Source organism: Erythrolamprus reginae, chromosome 1 (genome assembly GCF_031021105.1).
Source record: "Erythrolamprus reginae isolate rEryReg1 chromosome 1, rEryReg1.hap1, whole genome shotgun sequence".
Taxonomy (NCBI): Eukaryota; Metazoa; Chordata; class Lepidosauria; order Squamata; family Dipsadidae; genus Erythrolamprus; species Erythrolamprus reginae.
In genome coordinates this window covers 50039688-50056455 of record NC_091950.1, presented here as the reverse complement: position 1 = coordinate 50056455, position 16768 = coordinate 50039688, and the positions used below count along the sequence as shown (strand labels likewise).

At 40.7% G+C, this 16768-nt stretch overlaps 1 protein-coding gene across 3 annotated transcripts in view; it reads left to right on the top strand.

The window, feature by feature from the left end:
- The window catches only part of DYNC1H1 (dynein cytoplasmic 1 heavy chain 1), a 74529-nt gene that overhangs the window by 24202 nt on the left and 33559 nt on the right, over nucleotides 1–16768 (top strand). For 2 of the 3 annotated variants that reach the window (XM_070752117.1, XM_070752108.1), the window contains exons 19-34: nucleotides 1117–1227; nucleotides 1308–1517; nucleotides 1661–1828; nucleotides 2458–2624; nucleotides 4560–4733; nucleotides 4925–5090; nucleotides 5172–5360; nucleotides 5895–6089; nucleotides 6212–6494; nucleotides 6583–6683; nucleotides 6897–7056; nucleotides 10122–10365; nucleotides 10687–10870; nucleotides 13729–13941; nucleotides 14088–14326; nucleotides 14425–14581. In XM_070752117.1, the coding sequence (XP_070608218.1) occupies nucleotides 1117–1227; nucleotides 1308–1517; nucleotides 1661–1828; nucleotides 2458–2624; nucleotides 4560–4733; nucleotides 4925–5090; nucleotides 5172–5360; nucleotides 5895–6089; nucleotides 6212–6494; nucleotides 6583–6683; nucleotides 6897–7056; nucleotides 10122–10365; nucleotides 10687–10870; nucleotides 13729–13941; nucleotides 14088–14326; nucleotides 14425–14581 (2961 nt within the window). The remainder of the gene's footprint in view (nucleotides 1–1116; nucleotides 1228–1307; nucleotides 1518–1660; nucleotides 1829–2457; nucleotides 2625–4559; nucleotides 4734–4924; nucleotides 5091–5171; nucleotides 5361–5894; nucleotides 6090–6211; nucleotides 6495–6582; nucleotides 6684–6896; nucleotides 7057–10121; nucleotides 10366–10686; nucleotides 10871–13728; nucleotides 13942–14087; nucleotides 14327–14424; nucleotides 14582–16768) is intronic. The other variant, XM_070752123.1, reaches the window with a different exon arrangement.

Below are 16768 nucleotides of genomic sequence, written 5' to 3'. Positions count from 1 at the left end.
TGGGACGAGCGGCGCGGAAGCCAGGGGCTGTGGCAGCTCGCCCCGCCCATCGCCCATATCCAGCAGAAGCGGCGGGATTCAAAGGGATTCAAGGCTAACTTCTGCGCTTGGCTTGAGGACTCAGCTGGGAAGCGGTACGGGTGTTTTAAAAGGTCTCCGCCGGCATGGGGGGCTTCCTACCACCCCCCCAACCCCCAACCCGGGTTTGGGGGGGTGCTAAGAAGCCCCCCATGCCGGCGGAGACCTTTTAAAACACCCATGCCGCTTCCCAACTGAGTCCCGAAGCCAAACGAACCCGGGTGGCCGGGCGAAGGGCGGGCGAACGGAGGGCGAGCGGGTGCTGGGGGGGGGCTTCTCGCCCTCCCGCCAGCAAGAGGGGAAAGACCCAGGGAAGCCGCCCAGCAGCTGATCTGCCCGGCGGGGAACACCATCTACGCATGCGTGGCCGTAGGAAAAAAGGGCGCACATGCGCAGATGGTGTTTTTACTTCCGGGTTGAAAAATCGCGATGTAGCCCATTCGCAATGGTCGGGGACGCAATAACCGGGGGATCACTGTATTACCAAAAAGAAAAAGGTGGTTTTAAAAAATGAAGAGCTGCTTTATGAAATGAAACACATTACATATATACATACAGTTTATTACAAGAGCATTATTTTGATATCACCTCTGTTTTATTGGTTTGTATGTTAGATAAGATGTCAGCTCCTTCTTTTCAAAAAGACGGGAACTGGATGATTTGAGTTACCGTAACTTTAATTAAGGGGGGGGGGAAGCCAGATGTAATTTTAGAGTTCTTTAAGCTACAACTTTAGTGTACCCCTTGTCTTGCAAAGTTCCCTAAGACTCCAGAGTAGATTTTGAAAATTGGTTTGGTATATTCGGTTTCTACCAGTTTGACAGTGCTAGATAACAATCATAAGAAGTAGGGTTATATTAAGAAATTTTATAGTGAATTAATATAATCATTTATTTTTACAAACAATAGGTATACAGCTGGCCAGCATCACAGATAAAAATTCCTTTACTTTAAAATATGTTAATAAGTATGTAATGAAGCATGAATTCATAGACTTCAAGATATGCAATTTTTTCCAAATTGTTCTTGTTTCGACAGCTTCGCCAAAGTTTAGATGGCTTACTAAACCAGCTGAAAAATTTTCCTGCTCGGCTACGTCAGTATGCATCCTATGAATACGTTCAGAGACTTCTGAAGGGTTACATGAAGGTAAGGTTGCCTTTGAAAAGCTACTTCAATGTAGCAGTATGTTGATTTTAAAAGAATGATTTTATGCTTTTTTCTTCCAGATAAATATGTTGGTAATTGAGCTGAAATCAGAAGCTCTTAAGGATCGTCACTGGAAACAATTGATGAAGAGGCTACATGTCAATTGGGTGGTTTCTGAACTAACTCTGGGGCAGATTTGGGATGTTGATTTGCAGAAGAATGAATTGATTGTGAAAGATGTGCTACTTGTTGCACAAGGAGAGATGGCACTGGAAGAATTCTTGAAACAGGTAGCAATTCATTTTTAATTTCTATACCATTCCATAGATTTTCAATTTATAGTCTAGTGATTTTAATAAAAATATGAATGAATAGTATTTTGTATCAGGATTTTGCAAAGACATTTTGTAGACTTTACTACTCTGAGCTCTAGATCTCATTGCTTTATTTAAAGATACGTGAAGTATGGAACACCTATGAATTGGACTTGGTCAATTATCAAAACAAATGCCGTTTGATTCGTGGTTGGGATGACCTCTTCAACAAAGTCAAAGAGCACATCAACAGTGTATCTGCAATGAAGCTTTCTCCATACTACAAGGTAATGACTAGCTATATTTATTTTATTGTCTCCATATCACAGTATTTTAGAACATTATATGTTAAACCATGCTTCAATTTATTCTTGAAAAAGTTTACAAACATAAGCACAATGTGCAAGCTTCTATACAAAACTATCTATAGATTATGCTCATTGGCAGAATACCCAGTAGCCCCAATAGCAGTAAAATGTGGCAGCTAGGCTACTCACAGTGAATGACAGACAATTTTTTCCTATCATGCTTCATAGCTTGAATGATTTTATTGCCCAGCTACATGAATATCTGCTTGTGTCACTAGTCTGCCTTTTTTTAAAGATCTGTAAGAGAAACATCATCATTTGCAAAGCTTGTTTAATAAAATGTAGCAAAAGCGCTACATATTTTGAAAAACAAATTATGTTGGCTGTTTAACATTCTAATTTCGGTCTTGAAATGCAATTTTTAAAAGTGAACATTTGCTTATTGTATTTTATTGTATATCCCATTGTGATCTTTATTGGAGAAACAATCAATACTTTTACTGACTAAATATTAATTGTTTTATTGTGACTCATAAATTAATAGATGCCTTAATTGCTAGTTTCAACTGTGAATGTTTCATTAGTTGAAGCTTATTATTTATTTCTAGGTATTTGAAGAAGATGCCCTTAGCTGGGAAGACAAACTGAATCGAATTATGGCACTATTTGATGTCTGGATTGATGTCCAGAGACGATGGGTTTACTTGGAAGGCATCTTCACAGGTAGTGCTGATATCAAACATCTGCTGCCAATTGAAACTGGCAGGTTCCAAAGGTAAATGGCCTGACCCCGATTTTGGATGTAAACATGAGAATGTTAAAATATTGTGTTTAAGTTTGGAGTTTTTAATGGAACAATTCAATAGTAGTAATTTTATCATCATTGCAACGATGTCTACATAGTTGCCTGTAAAGTCTACTTGGAAACGAACTAATTACAAAATGGTTCTTGGTATTGGCTATATTAACATTGGTATTGCAGAAGCTGTATTAGCTTCCAATAAGTTTCTGGGTGCAGTTGAAAATGCTGATTTTGAGCTATAAAATCCTAAATGGCTTGATACCTAGATATTTGCAGAATTGTATTCTCATCATCCTATATCAGTGATGGCAAACGTATGGCACGAGTGCCACAGGTGGCACAAAGAGCCATATCTCCTGGCACATGAGCTGTTGCCCTAGCTCAGCTCCAACGTGTATGTGTGTGCCAGCCAGCTGTTTTTTTGGCTCACACAAAGGCTCTGAGAGGGCATATTTGGTTTCCAGAGCGCTTCCAGGAGGATGGGGGAGGGCATTTTTACCTGGGAAGCCTTTGGAGCCTGGGGAGAGCGAAACACAAGCATATTGTGCCTACCAGAAGTTGGAAAAAAGGCCATTTCCAGTCTCTAGAGCAGTGATTTTCAACCTTTTTTGAGCCGTGGCACATTTTTTACATTTACGAAACCCTGGGGCACATGGAGCGGGGGAGGGGGGTAAAAAAAGTTTGGACAAGAAAATTCTCTCTCTCTCTTCCTCCCCTTTGCTCTATTTCTTTCTCCCTCCCTCTTTCTCTCCCTTCCTTCCTCTTTCTTTCTTTCTCTCCATCCCTTTCTCTTCCTTCCTCTCTTTTTCTCTCTCTCTCTCCCTCTCTACGTCCCTCTGTCTTTCTCTCTCTCCTTCCCTCCCTCTCTTTCCTTCTCTCTCTCTTGCTTTCTTTCTCCCTCTCTCTCTCTCTCTCTGTCTTGCTTTCTTTCTCTCTTGTTCTCTTTCTCTCTCGCTCGCTCTTTCTCTCTCTTGCTTTCTTTCTCTCTCTCTCTTGCTTTATTTTTCTCTTGCTTTCTCTCTCTCTTTCTTTCTGAGCTTCGCGGCACACCTGACCATGTCTCGCGGCACACTAGTGTGCCACGGCACACTAGTGTGCCACGGCACACTGGTTGAAAAACACTGCTCTAGAGGGCCTCCGGGGGGTGGGGGAAGCTGTTTTTGCCCTCCCCAGGCATTGAATTATGGGTGTGGGCACTTGCACATGCACGATAGTGTGCATGCATGCTCTTTCATCATCACTGTCCTATATAAACCTGTTCTTCTATGGAATTATCACAGAAGAAGCTACTGGTTGTTCCCAGTGTCTATAATGTTTTGATTATGTACTAATTTCTATAGACCAGCCTCCCCTTAGATCAGTTGTTAGCATTCCATCAGGTTTATGTAACAATGGGTAGTCCTCACTTACCAAAAACTCATTCAGTGACTATCTGAACTTATGATGAAAGTAGAGATTTATGACTCATCTGATCCCAATTCAGGTACTTTGTAACCAGTGTACATTTATGATGGTTGAAGTATCTCTGGGTCATGTGATCAACATTTGCGACCTTCAGAGCAGGATTCACCAAGCAAAATCAATGGGGAAGACTGCAGGAAGTGGCAAATTGTAGTCATGTGACAGCACATTTAATGACCATAACCAGAATTGAGGTCACTTAACATCACATTTATTGATTATGCCACTTAAGTTGACAATCCCTATTGCAGTTGGTAAGGACTGGCTGCATTTTTAGATCAAATTATTTTAATTTTGGTTTATTCACTGTAGACAATTTTATATTACATCATGCTCACTTGTTAACTGTTCTGAATCTTTGGCAGATTCAGATTCAGCAGTATAAAAATATAAGTAAATAAAGTGGAATGTCTTGTGCATCAGCATTCTCTTCTCTTGGCTTTTCAGCATCAGCACAGAATTTCTGGCTCTGATGAAAAAGGTATCAAAATCTCCCTTGGTGATGGATGTTTTGAATATTCAGGGGGTACAGAGATCTCTGGAAAGATTAGCAGACTTGCTTGGAAAGATCCAAAAAGCTTTGGGAGAATACCTGGAGAGAGAGAGGGCTTCTTTCCCTCGGTAAGCAATTTAGTTCAGAATTAATTGTCCATCTACATAAGCGTAAATGACTCCTAGATTCAATAAGCAAGTTTTTCTTTTGCTTTGATTGATCAATTTGCCAAAAAAAAAAAAAAATCACAGATGGTTTGGGTCTGAACATTATTGTTTTGATGTGTGGATCTATTGAAATACTAAACTTTATTTTTAAGGTTCTATTTCGTTGGGGATGAAGATTTGCTTGAAATAATTGGAAACAGCAAAAACGTAGCAAAACTGCAGAAACATTTCAAGAAGATGTTTGCTGGCGTGTCGAGCATTATCCTCAATGAAGACAGCTCTATTGTTCTGGGAATATCGTCACGTGAGGGAGAAGAGGTATAAATGTGTTTTCTGGATCTGATGACATAAAACATTTTTCTCTTAAAACCAATAAAAAGCTTACAATTCTGTTTGCAGGTGATATTCAAAACTCCTGTGTCAATCACTGAGCATCCCAAGATCAACGAGTGGCTCACCCTTGTTGAAAAAGAAATGAGAGTAACACTTGCTAAACTTCTTGCTGAGTCAGAAACAGAAATTGAGATCTTCGGCAAGGCAACATCAATTGATCCAGCTACCTACATCTCATGGATTGACAAATATCAGGTATTTATTTATTACTTGCAGCATTATAAGAAGATAAAATGCTTTGAGAGAAAGGAAGCCAAAAAATAACCAGTAACACTTAGACCAGGGGTGGGTTCCTCTTACCTGCCTACCAGTGCGTTGGGCGTGCATCATGATTCGCACCCTTGCTGCGTCCATGCACGCATGTGCATTCCCACCGCATAATTTTGCTTCCATTAATGCACAAGAAACAAAAAAGTGCTGAAATATTGCAAGGGGATTCACGCGCACAAGTTTGATTTCGGTGAATTTTTACTTCCACACATGCGCGAAAGCAAAAAAATTGGTGAAATCATACGCCTGTGTCTCCTCACAAGACTTTGCTTCCATACATGCGCAGGAATCAAAGTAAAACCAAAATTTTAAAAAAGATGGTGCTGCACAACAAACAGGCAAAGACTGCACCAGAGCCATCGCATGCAAATTGCGCAATCCACGTGGCGCCAGCGGAACGGAGGCACACAGATAAGAACCCACCACTGATTAGATGTACTTTTTTAAAAAAATCTCTAGGCCCAACTCGTCGTACTTTCAGCTCAGATTGCCTGGTCAGAAAACGTGGAATCTGCTTTGAACAGCATTGGAGGAGGTGGCGATAGTAGCCCTCTGCACTCTGTGCTGACCAACGTCGAAGCGACCCTGACTGTGCTCGCAGATTCTGTACTGATGGAGCAGCCTCCACTCCGCAGAAGAAAACTGGAACACCTGGTATGCCATCATCTTAACTAATTGCCGCTTGGCCAGACATGTTACTTTACATATGCATTTCATGATCTAATAAAGTTTTAATTATGCAAACATACTAAGATTGATTATTGCTTTTTCAAAAGATCACCGAATTGGTTCACCAAAGAGATGTTACAAGATCATTGATCAAGAGCAAAATTGACAACTCCAAATCATTTGAGTGGTTGAGCCAGATGAGGTTCTACTTTGATCCTAAACAAACTGACGTACTGCAGCAACTATCCATTCAGATGGCTAATGCCAAGTTCAACTATGGCTTTGAGTACCTTGGAGTCCAAGATAAACTGGTGCAGACTCCTCTCACTGATCGTTGTTACCTGACAATGACACAAGCTTTGGAGGCCAGGCTGGGGGGATCTCCCTTTGGTAAATTGTTGCTCACACATTCTTTTCTTGTCAAGATTATGCTGCTATTTTAGACCAGGAGTAATCTACCTCTTTTATATCTGAACAGGACCTGCTGGAACTGGTAAAACAGAATCTGTTAAAGCTCTTGGACATCAGCTTGGACGATTTGTTCTTGTTTTCAACTGTGATGAAACATTTGATTTCCAGGTATGATTTCTTTTATGAGCCTAAAATTTAGTGCAGGAGATCCTATATATGTCTATAATTAACAAAAACTCAGACCATATAATGATTTTGCCTGTTAAAAACCATGGGCAAAACACCCGATTTTATAGATGATGAGTTACATCTAACACCTTACCGTTCCTTTTCAATTTCATAGACTGAATATACATGTTTCTTTTCTCCTTATCTCTATAGGCAATGGGCCGCATCTTTGTAGGCCTCTGTCAAGTAGGTGCATGGGGATGCTTTGATGAGTTCAACAGACTTGAAGAACGAATGCTTTCTGCTGTTTCTCAGCAAGTCCAGTGTATTCAGGAAGCCTTGCGAGAACACAGCAATCCAAACTATGACAAATGTATGTATTTGAAAAAGAAAATTTATTTTTTGCAGTGCTTTAGAAGGTTTTCAAGTATATACTGTATTTTTCGGAATATAAGACACAATGGAGTATAAGACGCACCTTGCTTTTGAGGGAGGAAAGTAGGGAAAAGAATCTATGAAGCAGGTATTCATTTGGCTGGCATTTTTAGTCTGTTCAGCTTCAGCACATTATTTTATCCCCTGATTAGGGCCAAAAAAAAACCCTTTTTCAGAGGGAGTAGGAATTAAAATAAGCCTGCAAAGACTTAGGGCAGGAAAAACTGCTTCAGGGGGAGTGGGAATAAAAATAAATGCTGCCAGCCAGGAAGGTGTTATCACCTAGTTAGGGCTGGAGGAAAAAGCTTCGTAAAAACTACATTCAGAGTATAAGACGCACCCAAATTTTCAGCCTCTTTTAGGGAGGAAAAGGATGCATCTTGTACTCTGTAAAATACAGTAGTTTTTATATTTCAATTCGGTTATTTTATGAAATATAATTACATTTCTTGAAACACTATTAATTTTTTTTAATCCATTGGTTTGTAATATAATATAGCAATACAGTAATACCCCGGTTATTGCGTCCCCGACCATTGCGAACAGGGTAATTTGCGATTTTTCAACCCGGAAGTCAAAACACCATCTGCGCATGTGTGCCCTTTTTTTCTATGGGCACGCATGCGTAAATGGCGCCCGGCAGATCAGCTGCTGGGCGGCTTCCCTGGGTCTTCCCCCTCTTGCTGGCGGGAGGGCGAGCAGCGGGCATCAGCAAGGAGTTTCCCCACCGCCCACGCAAACTCCTCGCTGCCGCCCGCCCTTCGCCCGCCCACGCCGTTCATTCTCGCCGCTTTCGAGCTGAGTCCTGAAGCGAATTCGCTCCAGGACTCAGCTGGAAAGCGGCGAGAGCCAGCGCGGAGAAGCCGTTCGCTGGCGCTGGCTGTCGGCGCTTTTGAGCTGAGTCCTGAAGCGAATTCGCTCCAGGACTCAGCTGGAAAGCGGCGAGAGCCAGCGCGGAGAAGCCGTTCGCTGGCGCTGGCTGTCGGCGCTTTTGAGCTGAGTCCTGAAGCGAATTCGCTCCAGGACTCAGCTCGAAAGCGGCAAGAGCCAGCGCGGAGAAGCCGTTCGCTGGCGCTGGCTGTCGGCGCTTTTGAGCTGAGTCCTGAAGCGAATTCGCTCCAGGACTCAGCTCGAAAGCGGCGCCAGCCAGCGCCAGCGAAAGGCTTGTCCGCCGCCTGCCTGCCCACTAGCGAGGAGCCGAAGATTGGGGGCGGCGCGGCTGTTTTAAAATGTCGCCGCCGGCATGGGGGGCTTGCCAGCACCCCCCCGGACCCCCAACCCGGGTTTGGGGGGCTGCTAGGAAGCCCCCCATGCCGGCGGCGACGTTTTAAAACAGCCGCGCCGCCCCCAATCTTCGGCTCCTCGCTAGCGCTGCGGGAGTAAAAACACCATCTGCACATGCGCAGATGGTGTTTTTACTTCCGCAGCGCTACTTCGCGAAAACCCGCTCGTTGCGGGGGGTCCTGGAACGGAACCCTCGCAACGAGCGGGGGATCACTGTATACGTATTTATAAAACTTTGTGAAAAGGGATAATTTATTCAAGAAAAAATGCTGTGTAGTGAGAGTAAAAAGAAAGGAAACTATTACACCATCTAGAACACAGGTGTCAAACTCATGTCACGGCGGTGTCATGTGATGTACTGGGACTTTTCCCTTCCTCACTAAACCAAGCATCAGTGTGGCCAGCACATGACTAGTCCAGTTTGCAGGCCAGATGTTTGACAGTCCTGATCCGGGGGGGGGGGGGATCTTAGAAAAAGAAAAAAGCCACTATAATCCAGCCTGGGATGGGCTGTGCCTAGAAAGATGGGACAAAAATGAGAATCCAGATTATTCTGCTGTCCAAATAGACTGGTAGAAATGTCACCAAGTTTATAAAAGAGCCAGAAAACAAACTGATTGGTTTTTTTCCTCTTAAATATAGAAAAAATAAGGTTACTTAAACAAGTGTATGCCAAAAATACATCAAATTAGTTAGCTGTTCCCCTTGTATTTACTATATCATTATCTTTCTACGGGTATACATTTCTCATAGTCACCCATGCCTTAAGTCACCTTCCATTGTGATTACTGCTTTATAATCTATGTAGGGCTGCCCTTGACCATCCAGAAGCTGCAAGCAGTCTAAAATGCAGTGGCACACAGTTTTGAGTGTCTTGCCTGAGTATCACTATGCTATGTGAGCTGCATTGGCTTCCAGTTGCTTTCTGGGTGCAATTGAAGGTCCTGGTTATCACCAATAAACCCGTGTGGCTCAGGACCAGGTTACTTGTGGGACTGCCTCTCCCTGAGAATATATGCCTTTCCAAATATGTTAAATAGGATTGGTATATTCCAGGTCCACTCCCTTAAATGTTGCTTTCTAATGATACCGTGGACAGCCTTCCACCAGAGATGAGAGGTATCCCTATCCTTTTAGCTTTCTGTGAACACCTGGCTCTTCCCTTATACATTGAGCTGTGAGGATCTTTGGTCTAGAGATGCGGAAGTAAATGCACAATTTTTGGCTATGGACAGTATCACAAGCCATCCCTTAACACTTTAAACCCCTAAATTACCATTTCCCATTCCCTTAACCATTTACTCACCATTATTACTGGTACTCACCATTGAATAAGACACTTAGTGATCCTGATATTTATAAACATAATTATTTATTAGCAATTTTTTGTTTGTTATTTGCAAACAACATTAGTTTGGTGATAACGAATGACATCATCGGGTGGGGAAAATCATGGTATAGAAAAAAACCCGCAAAGTATTTTTTAATTAATATTTTTTGAAAAACCGTGGTATAGGCTATTCGCGAAGTTTGAACCCGCGAAAATCAAGGGAACACTGTATATACAAATATTTATATATATATATATAAATAAATTACTCATACACATTACGCATACGCATACCGGTAATCTTCCCCAGCCTTTCTGGATTCTTTTTCTGTCAGTTTTGAAAGGTGTAGAGCTGAAAAGGGTACTTACTGACAGCTGTTTGCTTTCAGCTGCTGCCCCCATTACATGTGAATTGCTGAACAAACAAGTAAAAGTGAGCCCAGATATGGCAATCTTCATCACAATGAACCCTGGCTATGCTGGTCGATCAAATCTTCCAGACAACTTGAAGAAACTGTTTCGTAGTTTGGCCATGACAAAGCCTGATCGTCAACTGATTGCTCAGGTTATGTTGTATTCCCAAGGATTTCGGACAGCTGAAGTGCTTGCCAACAAGATTGTCCCCTTCTTTAAGTAAGTATCATTGTTAACAGAGGGATGTAGGATGATTTATTCTTGGATAACTATGTTAAATCAGATGCTGGCATTACTGTACTTAACATTCTTATTTTACTATATGTAGATTATATTATATAAAGAAGTAGCTCAAAAAAGCTAACTAATTATCTACGTTGCTATGTATTTTCTAGAGACAGATGAAAGTACCTGAACTATTTAATAAAACAGTTGAAACATTATGAAGTAATGTTCTAGAATGTGATAATGTGTCTTCATCTCTAAAGCCAATGTTTTTATTTAAACATAGTGGTGAGAGTGACATCTTTTTAACTTTAGACTGTGTGATGAGCAGCTTTCTTCTCAAAGCCATTATGATTTTGGTTTGAGAGCTTTGAAAAGTGTACTGATCAGTGCGGGAAATGTTAAAAGGGAACGAATTCAGAGAATAAAACGAGAGAAGGAAGAGCGTGGTGAAGTTGTTGATGAAGGAGAAATTGCTGAAAATTTACCTGAACAGGAGGTATGCCCTGTACTTTATATTGAGTAGTTAATGCACTCTACAGTTATGTAAGATACTTACATAGAAACATAGAAACATAGAAGACTGACGGCAGAAAAAGACCTCTTGGTCCATCTAGTCTGCCCTTTTACTATTTCCTGTATTTTATCTTAGGATGGATATATGTTTATCCCAGGCATGTTTAAATTCAGTTACTGTGGATTTCCCAACCACGTCTGCTGGAAGTTTGTTCCAAGGATCTACTACTCTTTCAGTAAAATAATATTTTCTCATGTTGCCTTTGATCTTTCCCCCAACTAACTTCAGATTGTGTCCCCTTGTTCTTGTGTTCACTTTCCTGTTAAAAACACTTCCTCCTGAACCCTATTTAACCCTTTAACATATTTAAATGTTTCGATCATGTCCCCCCTTTTCCTTCTGTCTTCCAGACTATACAGATTGAGTTCATTCAGTCTTTCCTGATACGTTTTATACTTAAGACCTTCCACCATTCTTGTAGCCCGTCTTTGGACCCGTTCAATTTTGTCAATATCTTTTTGTAGGTGAGGTCTCCAGAACTGAACACAGTACTCCAAATCTGGTCTCACCAGCGCTCTATATAAGGGGATCACAATCTCCCTCTTCCTGCTTGTTATACCCCTAGCTATGCAACCAAGCATCCTACTTGCCTTTCCTACCGCCCGACCACACTGTTCACCCATTTTGAGACTGTCAGAAATCACTACCCCTAAATCCTTCTCTTCTGAAGTTTTTGCTAACACAGAACTGCCAATGCAATACTCAGATTTAGGATTCCTTTTCCCCAAGTGCATTATTTTACATTTGGAAACATTAAACTGCAGTTTCCATTGCTTTGACCATTTATCTAGTAACGCTAAATCATTTACCATATTACAGACCCCTCCAGGAATATCAACCCTATTGCACACTTTAGAGTCATCGGCAAATAGGCAAACCTTCCCTACCAAACCTTCCCCTATGTCACTCACAAACATATTAAAAAGAATAGGACCCAGAACAGACCCTTGTGGCACACCGCTTGTAACCTGACTCTGCTCAGAATACTCGCCATTAACAATAACTCTCTGATGTCTATGCTTCAGCCAGCTTGAAATCCACTGAACTATCCAGGGATTAAGTCCAATCTTCACTAATTTATCTATCAGCTCTTTATGTGGAACCGTATCAAAGGCTTTGCTGAAGTCCAGATAGGCAATATCCACGGCACCACCTTGATCCAACACCTTTGTGACATAGTCAAAGAACTCAATGAGATTAGTCTGACACGATTTGCCTTCAGTAAAGCCATGCTGATTTGGGTCCAATAAGTTATTGTTTTTTAGATGCTGATTTATCCTCTTTTTGAGTAGAGTCTCCATCATTTTAACTACAACTGATGTCAAGCTAACTGGCCTGTAGTTACCAGCTTCTTCTCTACTGCCCTTCTTGTGGATAGGCACAACACTGGCCATTCTCCAATCCTCAGGAACATCTCCTGTTAACAGGGATTTGTTAAACAAATCAGTCAGGGGGGTAGCAATGATAGATCTGAGTTCTTTAAGAACTCTGGGGTGGATGCCATCTGGACCCATTGCCTTATTTATCTTTAATCTTTCAAGTTCTTCTAAGACATCGGCTTCTAAGATCACTGGAGCTGAATCCGTACAGCTGGAAGCAATGCTATATCCCTCTATAGTATTATTATTATTTTGTAAGGTGTCTTTTGAGAAAACTGAACAGAAGTAGCTATTGAAATGGTCAGCGATCTCCTTATTCCCATCAATGTATGTATTATTCCCGGTACTAAGCTTTGTGATGCTGCAGTTTTTCTTCTTCCTATCACTAATATATCTGAAGAAGGTTTTATCCCCCTTCTTTACAGATTTTGCTATTTCTTCCTCTTTTGAGGCTTTAGCAGCATATATTATCTGTTTCGCCTCCTTCTGTCTCATTTTATACACCTCTCTATCAGCTATACTTCCAGACTCTTTATACCTCCTATAGGCAGCCTTTTTTTCATTGACTATAGCCCTTACATCATTGCTAAACCATAGCGGTTTCTTCTTCCTTTTACCTTTAGTTACTTGCTTTACATAAAGTCTTGTGGCTTTTAAGATGGCCTTTTTTAATACAGTCCACTGGGTGCTTGCTCCTGCCATTTTATCCCTCCCCTTTAATTCATTATTTAAATATTCCCCCATTGCATTAAAATTTGTTTTTCTGAAATCCAATACTTTGGTTGCAGTATAGGATTGCTCACCATCAGTTTTTACATCAAACCACAAACATAGATGGTCACTGCAACCTAAATTTGTTATAAATACTGTTCCTTAAATGCAAAAACATAACAAGGATTTAGAATTAATTTGGATTGCAATTAATATTCAGTACAAGTATTCATAACATTTCGCGTTCAGTTCATTTTGAATTCAAAACTCAGATTGAAGCGCAGAACAACTGTTACTTGGTTTTGAGCTTTACACACTTCAAATACAAAGTAGCTGGCCTATGTTTGAAATTTTACAAAACGATTAAAAGAGCACATTATTGTTTTCCACTTGAAATAGATCCCATTTTTGCATACAGTACTATTTGTATTCTTAATTATCTCAACTGCTATAAATGTTAATTTAATCAGTAAATAACAGTCACAGCAATTTGTTTAAATAAAAACCAACCAACCACCACACAAATAATATTTGATAGTATTTCAAGTTATCTTTAAAAAAAACAAAGAAAATACAATGTCCAGTTTATACTTCAGTATAGTAACTCTACCATATCCAGTCTTTGAATTGTGCACTCTTAAGTAACTACTTTGCTTCTTAGTTTGTCTAATAAATGTTTTTCCCATGTAGATTCTGATCCAGAGTGTCTGTGAAACTATGGTGCCTAAACTGGTTGCAGAAGATATACCACTGCTTTTCAGCCTCTTGTCAGATGTGTTCCCTGGCATTCAGTATCATCGAGGAGAAATGACTGCACTGAGAGAAGAACTTAAGAAAGTCTGTCAGGAAATGTACCTCACATATGGCGATGGAGAAGATATTGGTTGCATGTGGGTGGAAAAGGTAGGGCTTCACCACTATTACTGACAATATGATATAAAATCCTATGATATTTGGCTGAAAATAGTCCTCTAAAAACTTAAACAAGACTATTGTAACTGTTGTCATTCTAGATTAAAGATCTTCCCCCATTCTACTCCTTTTTTTAGGTTCTTCAGCTCTATCAAATTACCCAGATCAACCATGGCTTGATGATGGTTGGTCCTTCTGGAAGTGGAAAGAGCATGGCTTGGAGAGTACTTCTGAAAGCCCTGGAGAGACTAGAAGGGGTAGAAGGTGTTGCACATATAATTGACCCCAAAGCTATCAGCAAAGACCATCTCTATGGTACTTTGGATCCCAACACCAGAGAGTGGACAGATGGGTTGTTTACCCATGTCTTGAGAAAGTAAGTGTGAAATATGTCAGATGTAATGAAAGTGAACAGAAAATATTTAAATTGATTCAACATTTGCCTAACTTGTACTACATTCTTACCTTATTTAGAATTATAGATAATGTGAGAGGGGAACTACAAAAACGACAGTGGATTATCTTTGATGGAGATGTTGATCCTGAGTGGGTTGAAAATTTGAATTCTGTTCTGGATGACAATAAGTTGCTGACATTACCAAATGGAGAACGTCTCAGTCTTCCCCCAAATGTAAGCCTATCTACAGTAAATTCATATTTAAGATTTTATCTTAGGATGGATATATGTTTATCCCAGGCATGTTTAAATTCAGTTACTGTGGATTTATCTACCACGTCTGCTGGAAGTTTGTTCCAAGGATCTACTACTCTTTCAGTAAAATAATATTTTCTCATGTTGCTTTTGATCTTTCCCCCAACTAACTTCAGATTCTGTCCCCTTGTTCTTGTGTTCACTTTCCTATTATTTGCATGCAATTTAATGAGCTAAATATGTATCAGAATATTGACTCAATCCTTTTACAGCAGCATGCTGATGTATTCTGCTTAGAAAAAGAAATCGAAGGTGAAACCCTTTCTGAATTTCAAATATCAAAGTGCAAAAGAAGATAACTTCAGAGTTACTCAACTTGTAGGAAAGCAACACTGATAATTTGATTAAAAAGAGAAGAGGAATCAAATGAACCACTGAAATCATACAATGCTCCTAGTCTACTGCAGTTAGTCTTTTTATTGTTCAACTGCAATTTAACAAGTGAAAATGATCACTTAACATCTATAAAGCTAGATTTATGAATACAAGCTAATGAATGTGGGAAATCTACATTATTCCCCAATTTATATGCAGATAGTCCTTGCTTAATGATAATTTGAATGGTCATTAATTATTATAATTAGTATAATCAATGACCATTTAACCATTTGAAATAGCAATGAGATTGAACAGAGGAACCTAGAACCGATTCTCAAAGTTACAACTGTTGTAATGTCTCCACGGGCAAATGATTGTGGTCTGTGCACTTGGCAACCCGTTTGCGTTTACAATTGTTTGCCAAGGATCCCGTGATCATGTGATTGCCATTTGTAATCCATCCTGACAACTTCTCCAGAAAGTCAGAAGGGAAACTGGCAGGAAGGATCGCAGGCCACTGCCACCTGCCAGTAGGGATCTCCCTGATTTATGGAGATTGGTTGTGAAGGGTCCATGTCAAAATCCAAGCAGTATTTTGGCACAGAGCATTCGCAGCACAGTGCGTTCACAATCAGACCCCAATCATTTGTGAAGGATTTACAGTCTCGGAGCAGGGAGGCAGCGCTATAAGGTAAGGAGGATGGGAGGCCTCGGTGGTGGCAGAAGCCCTGGGAGGCCTGGTGCAGGGTGTGCACTAGTATTGAGCCGGGGTGGCACAGCAGGTAGAGTGCTGAACTGCAGGCCACTGAAGCTGACTGTAAATCTGTAGGTCAGCGGTTCAAATCTCATCACCGGCTCAAGGTTGACTCAGCCTTCCATCCTTCCGAGGTGGGTAAAATGAGGACCCAGATTGTGGGGGCAATAGGCTGGCTCTGTTAAACAGTGCTATTGCTAACATGTTGTTGGCCGCCCTGAGTCTGAGGAGAAGGGAGTCATAAAAATCGAATAAATTAATTAATTATTAATTAATTTACCCATTCGAGCTGAATTCCTGCTTGACTTTTGATGGAGAGAAATTTTAGCTTGTGAACAGGGAGAGACTTGCATGTGACCTGCACCAGGCCTCCCAGGATCTTCCCTGAGGCATTCCACTCACCTTACCTGGGACTCCATCTGCTTAATGATTTATGAAATCACTTAACAACCAGAACATGAGGTGTTAAGATTGCAGTTGTTGAGCAACTGTGATGTCCTGCTTAGAAACATAGAAGATTGATGGCAGAAAAAGACCTCAAGGTCCATCTAGTCTGCCCTTATACTATTTCCTGTATTTTATCTTAGGATTAATATATGTTTATCCCAGGCATATTTAAATTCAGTTACTGTGGATTTACCAACCACATCTGCTGGAATTTCATTCCAAGCATCTACTACTCTTTCAGTAAAATAATATTTTCTCACGTTGCTTCTGATCTTTCCCCCAACTAACCTCAGATTGTGTCCCCTTGTTCCTTGTGTTCACTTTCCTATTAAAAACACTTCCCCTCCTGAACCTTATTTAACCCTTTAACATATTTAAATGTTCTGATCATGCCCCCCCCCTTTCCCTTCTGTCCTCCAGACTATACAGATTGAGTTCATTAAGTCTTTCATGATAAGTTTTGTGCTTAAGACCTTCCACCATTTTTGTAGCCCATCTTTGTACCCGTTCAATTTTATCAATATCTTTTCTACTTCATGATCACTTTAGTCATTGACCAAGATTCTGGTCCCAGTTGTGGCACAAGT